General features: G+C 43.0%; 1 protein-coding gene across 3 annotated transcripts in view; it reads left to right on the top strand.

The window, feature by feature from the left end:
- Window positions 1-17,265, top strand: part of NAXD (NAD(P)HX dehydratase) — a 39,916-nt gene that overhangs the window by 13,007 nt on the left and 9,644 nt on the right. For all 3 annotated transcript variants that reach the window (XM_081084480.1, XM_081084481.1, XM_081084479.1), the window contains exons 6-9: window positions 14,178-14,228; window positions 14,312-14,416; window positions 15,187-15,307; window positions 16,584-16,704. In XM_081084480.1, the coding sequence (XP_080940606.1) occupies window positions 14,178-14,228; window positions 14,312-14,416; window positions 15,187-15,307; window positions 16,584-16,704 (398 nt within the window). The remainder of the gene's footprint in view (window positions 1-14,177; window positions 14,229-14,311; window positions 14,417-15,186; window positions 15,308-16,583; window positions 16,705-17,265) is intronic.

Raw genomic sequence — 17,265 nt, 5'->3', positions numbered from 1 at the left:
GCATCGGCCTGCGGACTAAACGGTCCCAGGTTCGATTCTGGTCAAGGGCATGTACCTTGGTTGCGGGCACATCCCCAGTAAGGGGGTGTGCAGGAGGCAGCTGATCGATGTTTCTGTCTCATCGATGTTTCTAACTCTACATCCCTCTCTCTACCTTCCTCTCTGTAAAAAAAAATCAATAAAATATATATTAAAAATAAAAGTTAAAATATATACCAGCCAGAACCGGGGAATGGGTAATGAGCATGCCAGTCCCATGTTCTGTGTGTTCTTGCTGCTCGGCAGCCTTTGACACTTCCAGGGCTTTGCTCTCGGGTGGACACATGTTGGGGACTGCCCAGCACCAGCCCCAGAGAAGGCAGTGCAGTGCACCCTATGTGAGGTGGTACTGTAGCCTCAGGAGGTTGGGAGTGAGCTCCAAATCAGAGAATGTGCCTGGTGCCCTCAGATTGTGCTTGTCCTTGTGCCCATTAAAGGATTCGAAGTCATACGAAACATGATTTAGCATCCTCATCGTCATTAACTAAGAGGGCTCTTTTCAGCTCAGCTTTTGCCTATTGAATTAAATTCAACAACGGAGTTAAAGGAAGGTGTAGGTAGCTGTGTGTTGGTTGTACACTCTTAGCAGTCTGATTAGTAAAGAACATTTTTAAAAGGACGTGTGTTTGCTTTGTTTTTTTTTTTGTTTTTTTTTTTTTTTATTGCTTAAAGTATTACAAAGGGTATTACATATGTGTCCATTTTATCACCCCGCCCTAGACAGTCCCCTAGCCTCCCCTATCCCCCAGTGTCTTATGTCCATTGGTTATGCTTATATGCATGCATACAAGTCCTTTAGTTGATCTCTTACCCCCCTACCTCCTGCCCCCCAACCCTCCCCTGCCTTCCTGCTGCAGTTTGACAATCTGTTTGAGGCTGCTCTGCCTCTGTATCTATTATTGTTCAAAAGTTTATAATGGTCTCTATTATCCATGAATGAGTGAGATCATGTGGTATTTTTCCTTCATTGACTGGCTTATTTCACTTAGCATAATGCTCTCCAGTTCCATCCATGACGTTGCAAATGGTAAGAGTTCCTTCCTTTTTACAGCAGCATAGTATTCCATCGTGTAGATGTACCACAGTTTTCTAATCCATTCATCTACTGATGGGCACGTAGGCTGTTTCCAGATCTTAGCTATGGTGAATTGTGCTGCTATGAACATAGGGGTGCATATATCCTTTCTGATTGGTGTTTCTGGTTTCTTGGGATATATTCCTAGAAGTGGGATCACAGGGTCAAATGGGAGTTCCATTTTCAGTTTTTTAAGGAAACTCCATACTGTCTTCCATAGTGGCTGCACCAGTCTGCATTCCCACCAGCAGTGCACAAGTGATCCTTTTTCTCCACATCCTCTCCAGCACTTGTCGTTTGTTGATTTGTTGATGATAGCCAGTCTGACAGGTGTGAGATGATACCTCATTGTTGTTTTGATTTGCATCTCTCGGATGATTAGTGACTTTGAGCATGTTTTCATATGTCTCTTGGCTTTCTGAATGTCCTCTTTTGAAAGGTGTCTATTTAGGTCCTTTGCCCACTTTTTGATTGGATTGTTTATCTTCCTTTTGTTGAGTTGTATGAGTTCCCTATAAATTTTGGAGATTAGGCCCTTATCAGATATGACATTGGCAAATATGTTTTCCCACACAGTGGGTTTTCTTGTTGTTTTGTTGATGGTTTCTTTTGCTGTGCAGAAGCTTTTTATTTTGATGAAGTCCCATTTGTTTATTTTCTCTTTAGTTTCAAGTGCCCTAGGAGCTGTGTCAGTGAAGAAATTGCTTCGGCATATGTCTGAGATTTTGTTGCCTTTGGATTCTTCTAGAATTTTTATGGTTTCCTGTCGTACATTTAAGTCCTTTATCCATTTTGAGTTTATTTTTGTGTATGGTGTAAGTTGGTGGTCTAGTTTCATTTTCTTGCATATATCTGTCCAATTTTCCCAACACCATTTATTGAAGAGACTATCTTGGCTCCATTGTATGTTCTTGCCTCCTTTGTCAAATATTAATTGAGCATACTGGTTCGGGCCGATTTCTGGGCTCTCTATTCTATTCCATTGATCTATATGCCTATTCTTGTGCCAGTACCAGGCAGTTTTGAGAACAGTGGCTTTGTAATACAACTTGATATCTGGTATTGAGATCCCACCTACTTTGTTCTTTTTCAGGATTGCTGCAGCTATTCGGGGTCTTTTTTTATTCCAGATGAATTTTTGGAGAGTTCGTTCTAGATCTCTGAAGTATGCCGTTGGTATTTTAATGGGAAGTGCGTTGAATTTATAGATTGCTTTGGGTAGTATGGACATTTTAATGATGTTGATTCTACCAATCCAGGAACACGGTATGTTCTTCCATCTGTTTATGTCTTCCTCTATATCTTTTTTCAACGTCCTGTAGTTTTCTGAGTAGAGGTCTTTTACCTCTTTAGTTAAGTTGATTCCTAGGTAGCTTAATTTTTTTGGTGCAATGGTAAACGGGATTGCTTTTATAATCTCTCTTTCTGAAAGTTCACTACTGGTGTATAGAAATGCCTCAGATTTCTTGGGGTTAATTTTGTATCCTGCTACATTGCCAAATTCATGTATTAAGTCTAGTAGCTTTTGGATGGAGTCTCTGGGGTTTTGTATGTATAATATCATGTCGTCTGCAAATAAGGACAGTTTTACTTCCTCTTTTCCAATTTGGATGCCTTTTATTTCTTCTTCTTGCCGAATTGCAATGGCTAACACTTCCAGTACTATGTTGAACAGGAGTGGTGAGAGGGGGCATCCCTGTCTTGTTCCTGTTCTTAGGGGAAATGGTGTTAGTTTTTGCCCATTGAGTATGATGTTGGCTGTGGGCCTGTCATATATGGCTTTTATTATGTTGAGGTATGATCCTTCTACTCCCACCTTGCTGAGAGTTTTTATCAAAAATGGGTGTTGAATTTTGTCAAATGCTTTTTCTGCATCAATTGATATGACCATGTGGTTTTTTTCTTTCAGTTTGTTTATGTGATGTATCACGTTTATTGATTTGCGGATATTGTACCATCCTTGCATCCCTGGGATAAATCCTACTTGGTCATGGTGTATGATCTTTCTGATGTACTGCTGGATCCGATTTGCTAAGATTTTGTTGAGGATTTTGGCATCTATGTTCATGAGGGATATTGGCCTGTAGTTCTCTTTCATTGTGTTGTCTTTACCTGGTTTTGGTATTAGGGTGATGCTGGCTTCATAGAATGAGCTTGGAAGTGTTCCTTCCTCTTGAATTTTTTGTAGTAGTCTGAGGAGGATAGGTTTTAGTTCTTCCTTGAATGTTTGGTAAAACTCCCCTGTGAAGCCGTCTGGTCCTGGGCTTTTGTTTGATGGAAGCTTTTTGATGACTGCTTCAATTTCTTCCATAGTTATTGGCCTGTTGAGATTTTTAGATTCTTCCTGATTGAGTTTTGGAATGTTGTATTTTTCTAGGAATTTGTCCATTTCCTCCAGGTTGTCTAGTTTGTTGGAGTAGAGCAGTCCATAGTATTTTTTAATGATCATTTGTATTTCTGTGGGGTCTGTTGTTATTTCGCCTCTATCGTTTCTGATTTTGTTTATTTGGGTCCTCTCTCTTTGCTTCTTGGTGAGTCTGGCTAGAGGTTTGTCAATCTTGTTTATCCTTTCAAAGAACCAGCTCTTGGTTTCATTGATTTTCTGTATTGTTTTTTTGGTCTCTATGTCATTTATTTCTGCTCTAATCTTTATTATTTCCTTCCTTCTGCTCACTCTGGGGTTTTCTTGTTGCTCTCTTTCTAATTCTTTGAGTTGTAGAGTTAGATGATTTACTACCATGTTTTCTTGTTTTTTGAGATAGGCCTGTAGAGCTATAAACTTCCCTCTCAAGACTGCTTTCATTGTGTCCCATAGGTTTTGGATTGTTGTGTTTTCATTGTCATTAGTTTCCAGAATGTTTTTAATTTCTTCTTTGATCTCATTGGTAACCCAATCAATATTTAATAGCATGCTATTCAGCTTCCAGGTGTTTGAGTATTTTTGGTTGTTTTTATTGTAGTTTATTTCTAATATTATGCCATCGTGGTCTGTGAAGATGCTTTTTATGATTTCAATCTTCTTGAATTTGGGGATACTTTGCTTGTGACCCAATATATGGTCTATTTTTGAATATGTCTTATGAGCATTTGAGTAGAATGTATATTCCCTGGCTTTGGGGTGGAGTGTTCTGAAGATGTCTATTAAGTCCATCTGATCTAGTGAGTCATTTAGGATTGCTGTATCTTTGCTGATTGTTTGTCTAGAGGGCTTATCCAGTGCTGTCAGTGGTGTATTAAAGTCCCCTACTATGATTGTATTGTTGTCGATCTCTCCTTTGATATCTTCCAGGAGTTTTTTTATGAATTTGGGTGCTCCTGCATTGGGTGCATATATGTTTACCAGAGTTATATCTTCTTGTTGTATTGATCCCTTTAGTATTATGAAGTGGCCTTCCTTATCTCTTGTTATGGCCTTCACTTTGAGGTCTATTTTGTCCGATATAAGTATTGCTACCCCAGCTTTCTTTTCCTTTCCATTTGCCTGAAAGATATTTTTCCATCCTTTCACTTTCAGTCTGTGTGAGTCCCTTCTAATGAGGTGGGTTTCTTGTAGACAGCAGATGTATGGGTCATGTTTTTATATCCATTCAGCCACTCGATGTCTTTTGTTTGGAGCATTTAGTCCGTTTACGTTTAAAGTTATTATTGAAAGGTACTTGTTTGTAGCCATTTCTGTTTTTGTGTGGCTGTTTTCTTTCTGAGCTTTTTATTTCTTATTTTTATACCAGTCCCTTTAGCATTCCTTGCATTGCTGGCTTGGTGGTGATAAACTCCCTTAGCCTTTTTTTGTCTGTGAAGCTTCTTATTTCCCCTTCAAGTTTGAATGATAGCCTTGCTGGATAGAGTATTCTTGGATTCAGTCCTTTGCTTTGCATCACTTTGTAAATTTCAGTCCATTCTTTTCTGGCCTGATGTGTTTCTGTTGAGAAATCATTTGACAATCTAATGGGAGAGCCCTTGTATGTAACTTTCCGTCTCTCTCTTGCAGCCTGTAAGATTCTCTCTTTGTCCTGAACATTTGCCATGGTAATTATGATGTGTCTTGGTGTGGGTCTTTTCGGGTTCACCTTGTTTGGGACTCTCTGGGCATGTGTGACTTTTTTCTTCCCCACCTCAGGGAAGTTTTCTGATATTATTTCTTCTAATAGGTTTTCTAATCCTTGTTCATCCTTTTGTTGTTCTGGTACTCCTATTATTCGTATGTTGTTTCGTTTCATGTTGTCCCAAAGCTCCCTTAGGCTCTCCTCCTGTCTTTTAATTTTTTTCTCCAATTGCAGTACATTTTGGGTGTGTTTTGCTTCCTTGTCTTCTAATTCACTAATTCGGTCCTCCGCTTCTCCTAGTCTACTGTTGATACTTTCAATGGAGTTTTTCATTGCAGCTATATCACTCTTCATTTCTTCTTGGGTCTTACTTAAGTTGTTGATTTTTTCATCTGTTTCTTCTAGCTTCTTCCATATGTTATCGATTTTTTCATCTGTTTCGTCTTGCTTCTTGCAGAGGTTGTCGATTTTTTCCTCCATCCGGTTTATGCACTCTAGGACCCTTATTCTGAATTCTTTTTCTGTCATGTTGCATGCCTCTGTATTACTTAGCTGCTTTTCTGGAGAGTCCTCCTTCTCTTTCCTTTGGGGGTTTCTTTGTCTACCCATGTTTGATCTCACTGACATATCTAGACGTTGAGTCGTTCAGTGGTTGCTCCCTTGGTGGCAGTGACTCCTTGATCTGTGGTTGCTCTTCGGGCGGTTGCGGTAGCAGCTGCTCTTCAGTTGGCAGCAGCTCCTCTGGTGGGTTCTGTTCACAGCTGTGGTGGCTCTTCTGGCTGGTGGGCGAGGTTTCACGTACAGCTGCTGTTCCTCGGCAGAGGGTGTGTTGCTCAGGAGGTTGCTGTTGCTTGGACCTGCTGCGTTGATTTAAAGGCACAAAATACAACACAACAAGGCACCACGTACCAGGCACTATACACAAATATATTCACGATATTAATAACCCCAAATAAAGGTGATCACCCGAATTAAGAGAATTAGGGAACAAGGAAGAAGAAAGAGAAAAAGATAAAAGAGAAAAAGAAAAGAAAAGTAGGGACCAAAAAAAAAAGGAGTGCAAAAATGAAATTTGGAAAAAGAAGGGGGGAAAATAAAAGCGAGAAAAGAAAAGAAAAAAAAAAAAAAGAGCGAAAAGAGAGAATGAAGTGGAAGAGGGGAAGAGACTTTTTATATGAGGAGAATACTCCTATAGAACAGCCATTAATCCCAACAAATTCCAGCAACAGCTCCCTGGAGATGAATGCAAACTAGAAACAACCAATAATATAACGATGAAAATAGAATGGAGAACACTAATCCCAAAATAAAATAAAGAGAAAATAAAATGGCACTTTAAAAAATGGTAAAATGGTAGCAGTAGTAATACTGGTTAAAAATAAGAAGGTAGTAATTAAAAGGGTAAAATCAGGTGATGGAAAAAGAAGAAAAAAAAAAAGAAAAGAAAAAAAAAAAGAAGAAAAAAAAAAAAAGAAAAAAAATTGGTTTCTTAGTTAAAAGGTGGAAAAAAAAAATTGCAGTAGTGAAGGTCCCTTGGTTCTTCTATTCTTCAGTGTGGCTCGCCTTAGACCTGCCAGGTATCCAGGAGAGTGTTGAATTTCCCTGCGATACACTGTTCCTCTGTGTTGTAAACCACAGTCCTTATTTTAAAGCAGACCGCTTTTGTTTCCCAGACTGCCTTATTTTGTGTTTAGCAAAGAGTCAGTTTTTGGGTCAGCCTCTGGGCGGCAGTGTTTTGGGGTTGGCCTCTGAGGCTGTAGGGCCTTTCTGTCCAGTGGAAGTTCACTGCCCAGAGCTGGCTGCGTAATAGTTAGTTACCAGCGCTGTGTTGTTGCTGGGATTGAAAATCCCTCTATAGGCCAGACCCTGTTAACTGGCAGGGACTGATCAGGTTATTTTAATCCTTGATCTCCTACAAGGTGGAATCTGGGTGTGGCTGTGCTCCTTGCCTGGGGGCTGGGGGGAGGAGTCTCACTCTCCGGAGAGAATGGCTGCCCCAGTCCTGTGCTCGGGGGTGTCTCAGCACTCAATTCGCTGCCACCTCTCCCGGCTCCCCCTCTCTCCTCAGTCTCTCCCCAGATTCCACTCCTCCGCACACTCTCCCTCTCTTCAGCACAGGTGAGTGTCTGTATCCGAAATGTCCCATGAACAGGATTCAGTGAAAACAATCAAACAAACGCCGGCCGCGGAAACGGGGAAGGCTTGGTTTCTGTAAGCTTCTTCTCTTACCGGGACTGCATGGTCTGGTCAGCTCTTCAGGCTGCCCCCTTTAGGCTCAGTCCTCTGTGATCACAGCACTGAGCTCTCAATTCCCCCGGCGGCGCCAGGAATCCCGCGGTTCTCCTTTCCCCCGTCAGGGGCTGTGCCTGTCCCAAGGGACGCGGCTGCCGCGCGGTCTCCCTCCGACTCTCTGGGTTCAGAGGTCTGGCAAACTTTCCTGCCCAAATCCCTGGTTTTTTTTTTACCTTTCCTGGGGAGTTCTGCTCTTCTCGGCTGCAAACCGTCTCACCAGCTGAGCAATTTCGCCAATTCGGTGTGGGTGTTACTAGTTTCAGCTGCTGACTCCATTTGCTCCGGGACACGACCTGGGACGCGTCTGCCTATATCGCCGCCATCTTCCGTCTCCCCTGCTTTGCTAGAATTTAGTGAGAACCTGATATCTTCCATGACAGATCTTCCAGTTCCAGCCTTTGAGGTAAAAGTTGGGGTTTGAAATTGTACTTTCCTCAAACCTGAGAAAATCACTTAGAAGAAATGGAGCTATGACAAGTGACAGGTGACTGGATTTGAGCAATAAATTTGTTTTTGACTTATAATTGAAAGTAGATACATTTATTATTGCCTCTGTCAAAGGGGTTGATTAAAACGTGTGTATCCTCTAGAGTACATTATGCTGAGTGAAATAAGCCAGCTGCAGAAAGACATACTGCATGATCTCATTTCTGTGTGGAGTCACAATAGTTGAACTCATAGAGGCAGAGAGTAGAAGGGTGACAGCCAGGGACTGAGAGGTGTTGGTCAGGGTGTCCAAATTTTCAGTTAGGCAAGATGAGTAAGTTCTGATGTAGAATGTGGTGACTAGAGTCAACAGTGCTATATTGTATATTGAAATTTGCCAAGAGACAGGGAGATCTTAAGTGTTAGCTTAATTAGCTTGATTGTGGTGATTATGTCATAATGTATCAAAACATCAGGTGTACACCTTGAATTTATACAAATTTTTGTCAACTACACTTAAGTAAAGCTGGAAAAAACCTACGTATTCTGAGTTATGCCTGAGAATGGGTTTTGGGGTGCCTGCTTATATTTCTCTTCTATGTCTCATACTACTTTGCATTTAAAAGTTGTTCATTTGCCAAAACCGGTTTGGCTCAGTGGATAGAGCGTCGGCCTGCGGACTGAAGGGTCCCGGGTTCGATTCCGGTCAAGGGCATGTACCTGGGTTGCGGGCATATCCCCAGTGGGAGATATGCAGGAGGCAGCTGATCGATGTTTCTCGCTCATCGATGTTTCTAACTCTCTATCTCTCTCACTTCCTCTCTGTAAAAAATCAATAAAATATATTTAAAAAAAAAAAAAAAAGTTGTTCATTTAATGAAAATGCTCCAAACAAAGAAAAGAATCCAGCTGCCTAGAACTGGAAGTCTGTGGGGTGCTGGGCTATTGAGGAGTTCTGAACAGAATGCCCTGTGCTTCACTGGGCTCTGAAATGAGAAGCTGTGATAATAGACGCCTGGGGGAGGGCTGGGCAGCTACTCACTCCTGTCATAAAGAGCTTGCCTAGAGAGAGAGATGCACGAGACAGCAGTTGTACATTCAGGGTAAATAATCTGAGAGGCTGTCAAATACAATTTAAAAGTAGCTCTAGATGACACATTGTGCAAAGTAGAGGATTTAATTTAGGATTCTCCTGGCCTTAAGCCACCTGCAAGTTTGTCAGGCCGCACCATTCAGATATTTGAAAGTCTTAAACTCTTACTGAGAAGTAGAAGTTAATCATGGTTGAGAAGTGCTAGGGCCTTCGGTTTCTCCAAGGTGAGACCCTCCTGGGGAATTCCCCTGCGTAAACCTCTGAGATGCACTTGGTGTCCTGAGTCAGTGTGCTCTGCACAGGTCACAGGAGGTCTGGCAGTGCCTCTTCGCTGGGTGATTGTCTTTGCAAAGAGGCAAATGAGGGTTCCTGTAGGTCCTATCAGCGATGGAATTTATAGATATTTTCTCTCATTCTGTGGGTTGTGTTTTCATTTCCTTGATGGCATTGTTTGCAGCACAAATTTTTAATTTTGATAAAGTCCACTTTATCTGTCTTTTCTTTTGTTACTTATGCTTTTGGTGTCTTACCTAAGAAGTTTTTTACCTGACCCAAGATTTACTTTCATATTTTCTTATAGAGCTTTATTGCTTTAGCTCTTATAGTTAGGCCTGTGGTCCATTCTGAGTTAATTTTTGTTTATGGTCTAAGGAAGGGGACCAGCTTTTTTTCTTTTGCAAGGGGATATCCAGTTGTTGCAGCACCATTTGTTGAAAAGGCTCCTCTTTCCTCCAGTGACTTATCTGGGCATCCTTGTTGAAAATCAGTTGACATAAATGTAAGGGTTTATTTCTGGGCTCTTGTTTCTGTTTCATCGGCCTATATGGCTGCACTGGGGCCAGCACCACACTCTTCATTACTACAGCTGTGCTGTGAGTTTTGAAGTGGCAAAGTATGGAGCACTCAAACGTTTTTCTTTTTAAGCCTTTCTTTTTCTTCTTAACCCAGAATAGCCAATTTGGCTATTCTGGGTCCTGTGCATTTCCATGTGAGTTGTTTTTTATATTATGTATTTTATATTTATGTTATATTTTTTATATTTATTATGTCATACCATATATTATGTTAATCGTAATATTTTTTAAATAATTTAGTAGCTACATCTTAATATACAATATGTATTTAGCTAGTCCATTTAGGCTGTTTACAACTTTTCCTATTCATAATGTCTTGAATACACACACACACACACACACACACACACACAGTGGCCAGATTATTATGACCACCTGACATTTGTAGGCAAATTAGCTATAATTTCGCGCTGAAGTTGCTAGAGGGCCAGACCATTATAAATAGGGAAGCAGGTTGTTTACCACGACAGTAGAAGTGATTTTTTTCTGAAGATATGGGTAAACAATGCGATTTAACAGCCTTTGAACGTGGGATATATATTATTATGAGTGGCCAGATTATTATGACAACCTGTCGATTGTAGGCAAATTAGCTGTACACTGCATCGTATGGGATATGGAAGCCGAAGGCCTGTTGGAACACCTTTTCTTTCTGCAGTTACCAAGATAAAATGTCTCCAATTCGCACAGGAACACAAGGATTGGACAGCCGAGCATTGGAAAAAAGGCATGTGGTCCAATGAATCACGTTTCCAGTTGCATCATGCAGATGGCAGAGTGAGAATTTGGCAGAAACAGCATGAAAGCATGCACCCCACATGCATGAGTACAACCCTTCAAGCTGGTGGGGGCAGTGTTATGGTTTGGGGCATGTTTTCCTGGCATGATTTGGGTCCTTTAATTCGTGTGGAACAACGTCTGAATAGCACAACATACCTAAGTATCGTTGCTGATCAAGTTCATCCTATCATGTTGATGGTGTACCCCAATGGAGATGGCTTCTTCCAACAAGACAATGCGCCATGCCACGGTGCTCGTATTGTGCAAGAGTGGTTTCAAGAACATGAGGGAGACTTTACCTTGCTTAGGTGGCCCCCACAATCACCAGATCTCAATCCAATTGGGCATTTGTGGGACGAAGTTAAAAGAGCCATCTGGCAGCTGGTTCCACAACCATCAAATCTCACAGAACTGGACAGTGCTATTCATCAGGCATGGTGTCAGATTCCTCGCATACCTTTCAACATCTCATGGAGTCAATGCCAAGAAGAATCGCCACAGTATTGAAGGCAAAAGGTGCCCAACGGAGTACTGATGGGGTGGTCATAATAATTTGGCCACTCCCATTCAAATATATCCCATGTTCAAAGGCTGTTAAATTGCGTTGTTTACCCATATCTTCAGAAAAAAATCACTTCTGTCGTGGTAAACCTGCTTCCCTATTTATAATGGTCTGGTCCTCTAGCAACTTCAGTGCAAAATTACAGCTAATTTGCCTACAAACATCAGGTGGTCATAATAATCTGGCCACTCAGTGTATGTGTGTGTGTGTGTGTGTGTGTGTGTGTGTGTGTGTGTACACACACACGTCTATTTCTGTTAGGTATTTTTTCTTTAGGGTAAATTCTGCAAGTTCTGTTGCTGAATAAAGTGCTGTTAGCAATCTTCTGTTCTACCAACAGGCTGTCCTTGCCAGGACTCTGCTCTGGGGTGCTGTTGTCATTCTTTCCCACTTCCACCTGGTCTTTTCCATGAGAATGCTTGTTGTTGTTTTTTTGTTGTTGTTTAAAGGTAGTTGAGGTTGAGACCTTTGAATTTTCTTGACTGCTTTATTTTATTATTATTTTTGTTATTAATCCTCACCCAAGGATATTTTTTTCCATTGCTTTTTAGAAAGAGTGGGAGGGAGAGGGGGGAGGGGAGAGGGAGAGAAAGACAGACATTGATGTGAGAGAGACATAGATTGGTTGCCTCCCTCACCCCTCACCCCTCCGCCTCCAGAGCCAGGATTGAACCTGCAACCCAGGTATGTGCCCTTTACCAGGAATCGAACCCGTGATCCCTTGGTGCACTCTAATCACTGAGAAACACCGGCCAGGGTGCTCCTTGTCTTATTTTAACTGTGTCCTATTGGAGATGTCACACTGCTTCTCAACCTTCCTCCAGTCTTTTTTGATCTGGGTGTGGCTTGTTCATTCCTGTGCCATTCTTCTTTTAAATTATTAACTAGATGGTGGGTGAAGCTGCGGTTTTGGAGAGTGATAGTAATGTCATCAGCCAGCCTCACTTGGAACTGTGGCCTTGTTATAAGTGTGTACTCGTGGCTTTGACTGATGCTAACTATTATCAGCCATTGTTGCAAATGCAGTAAATGCTGACAGGTTTAAATGCACAGTGCCTTCATACAAATCTGAGTGTTGGAAGCAAGTCAGTCCTTAAATGGGTGACTTTGATGCCTGATTCTGTGTGGTGCTCTTAAACTGTGCCAGGAGACCTGGGTGGTTCGTGATGTTACATTTTCCCTGTACATTTCCCAACGTTTGAATATTCACTTTAGTCTACTGTGGCTTTTGGATTTGTTTTTGTTTTTGTTTTTTGAGAACTTTAATAGGAAAAATACAAAGAGGCGAACATTTTAGTGTTGTGGTCAAACACTGAACAGAGATTCAAACATGACACCAGAGATTCAGAAATCGGAATCAGCAAAAGCCAAATCAGTTGTAACAGTCAAGCCAAACTAAAGGCAAGCAGAGTATTTTCATTGTTAAAGAAGGAAATAGGCTTCTGTGAGGCTCCCATACCCTGATACCTCTTTGAAGGGGCTTTTGAAAACGCTCCCAACTCTAACCAGTGTTAGCAAAGTCCGATGAGACTGTTGGGCAGAGCAGCTCATGCTTTGTGGGCTTTCACATTTCATTTTCAGGACTATCACTTTTAATTAAACATATATGGATTTATCTTTCAATGTTTTAAGTTATTTCTGCTTACTATATATTTTGTTTTATTCTCTCATGTTTTCTATCAGATGTATAAGGTAGAGATTTTTACATGCTAATGCAGTAGGTAATCCTCTACTGGTTAATAATAATAAGCAACCATATGCTGATCATATATACAGGATGGAGCAAATGTAGGTTTACAGTTGTTCATATAGAAGATAATACAATCCTATGTAATAAAGAACTAACATGCAAATGGTCATCACGCCTTCACACCATCACGCCATAACGGCTCAGACATTCAACACTGGGGAGAGAGGGATGGGGACCAGCCAGTTTGCGGCCCAGGAGAGGGACAAGCTGCCTACCCCACAGTCCCGGGCGCCAGTGGCCGCACCTGTGCCTGCAGCCTGGGAGAGGGACAAGCCACCCACCCCACGGTCCCAGATGCCTGTGGCTGCAGCCTGGGCGAAGCCGCCCGCCCATAGTCCCCTGCAGCTGTGGCCGGCCCGGGTCCTGGGTGCCTACAACCGGTCAGAGGAGGGAATCTTGGGTCCCGGGTGCGGGGCGAGGCAGAGGTGGTTAGAGGCGATCAGGCCAGCAGGGGAGCAGTTAGGGGCAATCAGGCCGGTAGGGGAGTAGTTAGGGGCGATCAGGCAGGCAGGCAGAGGTGGTTAGGGGTGATCAGGCAGGCAGGCAGGTGAGCAGTTAGGAGCCAGCGGTCCCAGATTGTGAGAGGCAGTTGGACATCCCCTGAGAGGTCCCAGATTGGAGAGTGCAGGCTGGGCTGAGGGACCTCCCCCCCCCACCCCCCCACCCCCCGCACGAATTTCGTGCACCAGGCCTCTAGTTAATAATAATACAAGAATAAATTGCTTTGCGTACTCACAACTGTAAATCTGCTTTTGCCACACTCTATATATTTTTTAAATGTTCTTTTTTTAGCAAAAAACCTCTGGAACTTTGAGTATAACCTTTTCAGAGAGAAATTATTTTCTTTTTATTATTATGATTACTCATTATTGTAAAACACATGACGTGAAAAATACATAAAGCACATGAATATGAAAAGCTGGTAATTTGGGGAATTCCCAAGACTTCAGATTTCTCATTTCTGAATCCTGAGGATTAATATCTATTAGAAATCTGGAGACACTAGCTTGGAGTTGGCCTTCATGGGCTAGCCTGGGACCCAGCACTGTGTATAATGTTGCCCGTGGGCTTATGTTTTGAGAGTTGCCTATGCTCTATCAGTTCATTTGAGTCTTTTCTGTTTATTTAGGCAATTACCTTATTATTTCCTTTCTATTTGTTGATAAGTTAATGTTGAAATTCATCAAGGAACTGCTTGGTTTTCTTTTAATTCCTCGGAGAGATAATGGCCTTGTTGCTCAGCATAGCTCTCTTTTCTCACAGGGCATTTTAGAAGCATCAAAGGCCAGAGCCATCCCTGTCGTCATTGATGCAGTGAGTGTGGCCTCTCCTCTCCTGTCCCCTCATAGCCGGGTGCCCAAGGCCATGCAGTAAATGGGAGTCCTTGTTCTGTGTAGGACGGGCTGTGGCTGATAGCTCAGCAGCCGACCCTCATCCAAGGCTACCAGAAGGCTGTTCTCACTCCCAACCATGTGGAGTTCATCAGGCTGTCTGAAGCTGTGGTGAGTTTGTTGACCACTGGAAAGACAGAGTGCAAGCCCTCCTCATCCTGAGGAGGGGCAAGGGACACGCTCTGTGGTTCTGCACCCATTGGGCCCCTCAGGTGCGTCTGCAGGGACAGACTTGCAGATGTGGGGTGGATGCGTGCATATTCTACAATGCATTTCTCATGTGCTAACAGTGTTGTGGTTTTTTCCTGGTGGTGGGTGTAATGATGGGACATCTTCCAATCAATGCATCTTTGATGAGATGAAAGGCAGGGTGGTGTGCTCTGGGCAGTCAGTTGCCCCTCCTGCTTTGTACTCTGGGCAGATAACTCCATCCCTATCCTGTATTACCTCACCTGTGGAATGTGGATAATGAGAGCCTCTGCCTCATACTGTATGTGAGGATGAAATGAAATAATACATTAAATTCACGAGTCCTTACATATCAAGTGCTTCATAAATATTAGTGCATTATCATTCGATGTTGAATCCCTTCTGCAGACCTTTAAAATCCCAGCCAGGAGCAGTGTTCTTTACCTTTGATCTGACGAGATACGGGGCAGCCACCAGGGCAATATTTCTATCTCGAGCCTCTGTGCTGGCATCCACCGAGGCCTCTCCAGCTGGTGGATGGAACGTGTGGCTTTGTATGGAGGGCCGTCTTGTGCTGGGGGATTCCTTAGATGTGAGAGTCTGAGGATCAGGATGCTGTTCACTGTATCCACATTTGTGGGCTCCTGTCAAATGTCTGATGACAGCTCTGCCTGTGGTGTCCTGCATTGTAGCTGAGAGACCCCGTGGATAGCAGTGATCGCCGTGGAGCTGTGCTGAGACTCAGCCAGGCCCTGGGGAATGTGACTGTGGTCCAGAAAGGGGAGCAGGACGTGATCTCCGACGGCGAACAGGGTGAGTGGCCTCGCGCTTCCCCGAGTGTGGCCGTGCGGGTACAGCCCTAGGAAAGCCTCGTTCACACGTTCGCACGTCACATGCGGTCCCTCCCGTCTTACGTGCTCACACATCACATGCATCACATGTTCCACAGACAGAGGGACTTCCTGATGAGCTTGTTAACCACAACTTCCTCAAAGTCCATTTTCATTTTTCACTATTTTGCAAAGGGAAGTAATACCAGGATCAGTGGCTAAAGTTCTGTTAATGATTGATAAGCAGCAGCCCAGTGGGAAGGTGGCTGTAACAGCAGGTGGCTCCAGAGTTCACACCCTGCCACCTCTGTTTTGCCTGCAACATACATGAAGTTACTTGAATATTTTACTGCATTTGTCCTATTTTATAAAAATGACAGGAAAGTGAAGAAACCCCAGGAGCTGACACTAGTGGAAATCTCCAGGTGATGAATGTGACAAATCTTCCGGTCACATTCTTTCCATAGGAGTTTGTGGACCGTTTAGTGAGAGCAAGATGGGCTGTCACACTTGCTCATATCTACACAGTGATGTTCATAACCAGAGACTGTATAACATCTCTAGCTCCCTGAAAACATAAAAATCTGATCCACAGGCAAAAAATTCACCAGTTATTTTAACAGAATTTAATACAAAGAACAGTCGCCTAAGTATAGAGTTGCTGACTAGATCACAGAAATCAGGGCCAACAGAGAACAGAAGGCATCCTTACTCACCTGTGTCTCACTTTGTCTCTCTCACATGCTGGGCAGGAGACAGAGTGAGTGTTCTCTGAGGGATCCTGAAACCTTTGTGTTCTTTTATGCTGGATGGTGCTCTCACACATTCAGAACATATAATAACCTGTTTCCAAGATATTTTCCAAAGAAATAGAAATTTCTTATTACACAACAGAAATGAAGTCATGAGGATTAGCCCATTCAGGAGGCACCAGCTTTGTGTGCATGTTATTTAAAGTGGATTCTCTGGAGTGTGAGGTGTCCTGCAGGACTGAGGGCCCACACGTGCTGTGCATGTTCTTCTCTGATCTCTATCAGCAGATCCCTCAGTGGTTGAGTCATGTGGCCACTCACCACGATACTAAACAGGTGGTTCTGGGGCAGCCAGACCCCTGCTTGCCTCAGTTTCCTCTCCTGTAAAATACAGGCTTTCTTGTTAAGAGCAATCAGGGTTAGGGTTAGGGTAGATGACCTGGAACACACCGTGAGCAGAGACAAGCCACTCACTCTAACACCCAGCTTCTCACTTTTGCTCTGCAGTTCTCGAGTGCAATCTACAGGGCAGTAACCGCAGGTGTGGTGGGCAAGGTGACCTCCTGTCGGGATTCCTGGGTGTTCTAGTGCAGTGGGCACTCCATGCCGGACCTGAGAAAACAAATGGGTATGCCACATCTTCATCTCTCCCACTTTGAAATTTTTGAACTATGTAAGCTATTTTAGTAGCTCATACGTTTCATAAATAGCTACCTGGAATGTTCCAAATGAAATACTGGTGTTACTGTCAAGGCAGGGTTTGATCCCCGAATTTTCACCTGGGGAGTTTTTACTTAAATCTGGGCCCCTTTCCTGATAATTCTAATGTGCAGCCAAGTTTGAGGACACTGTTCTAGAAGGTTCGTTGCATACCTACTATAAAACAAAATAAAAAATACGCAGGTGAACGTAGAGCTTACCTTGATGCTGTCTTAAGAGACGAGTTTTCTTTAAGAGGCAGCAGAATTCTAGGATCTGGGCTTTGACCCACTTCTGCTCTTAACTTATGAGTGAACTCTGGCAGTTCCTACCCCTCTGTGAGCCTCAGTTTCTCTTCTCTGCACCCTTCATGATGATAGATGGCCACACATGCCAGGATGGGACGTCCTGGGTCTGGAGGGCCCTGCCTGACACCTGGAAAAGCAGTGTCGGGCCTGTGAGGTTTCAGCACACCTGGCAGGCAGGGAGC

This window comes from Myotis nattereri, assembly GCF_964212035.1.
Source record: "Myotis nattereri genome assembly, chromosome: 2".
In the NCBI taxonomy this organism is placed as follows: domain Eukaryota; kingdom Metazoa; phylum Chordata; class Mammalia; order Chiroptera; family Vespertilionidae; genus Myotis; species Myotis nattereri.
The sequence above is the reverse complement of the archived record's forward strand: the minus strand, read 5'-3'. Positions and strand labels throughout refer to the sequence as shown.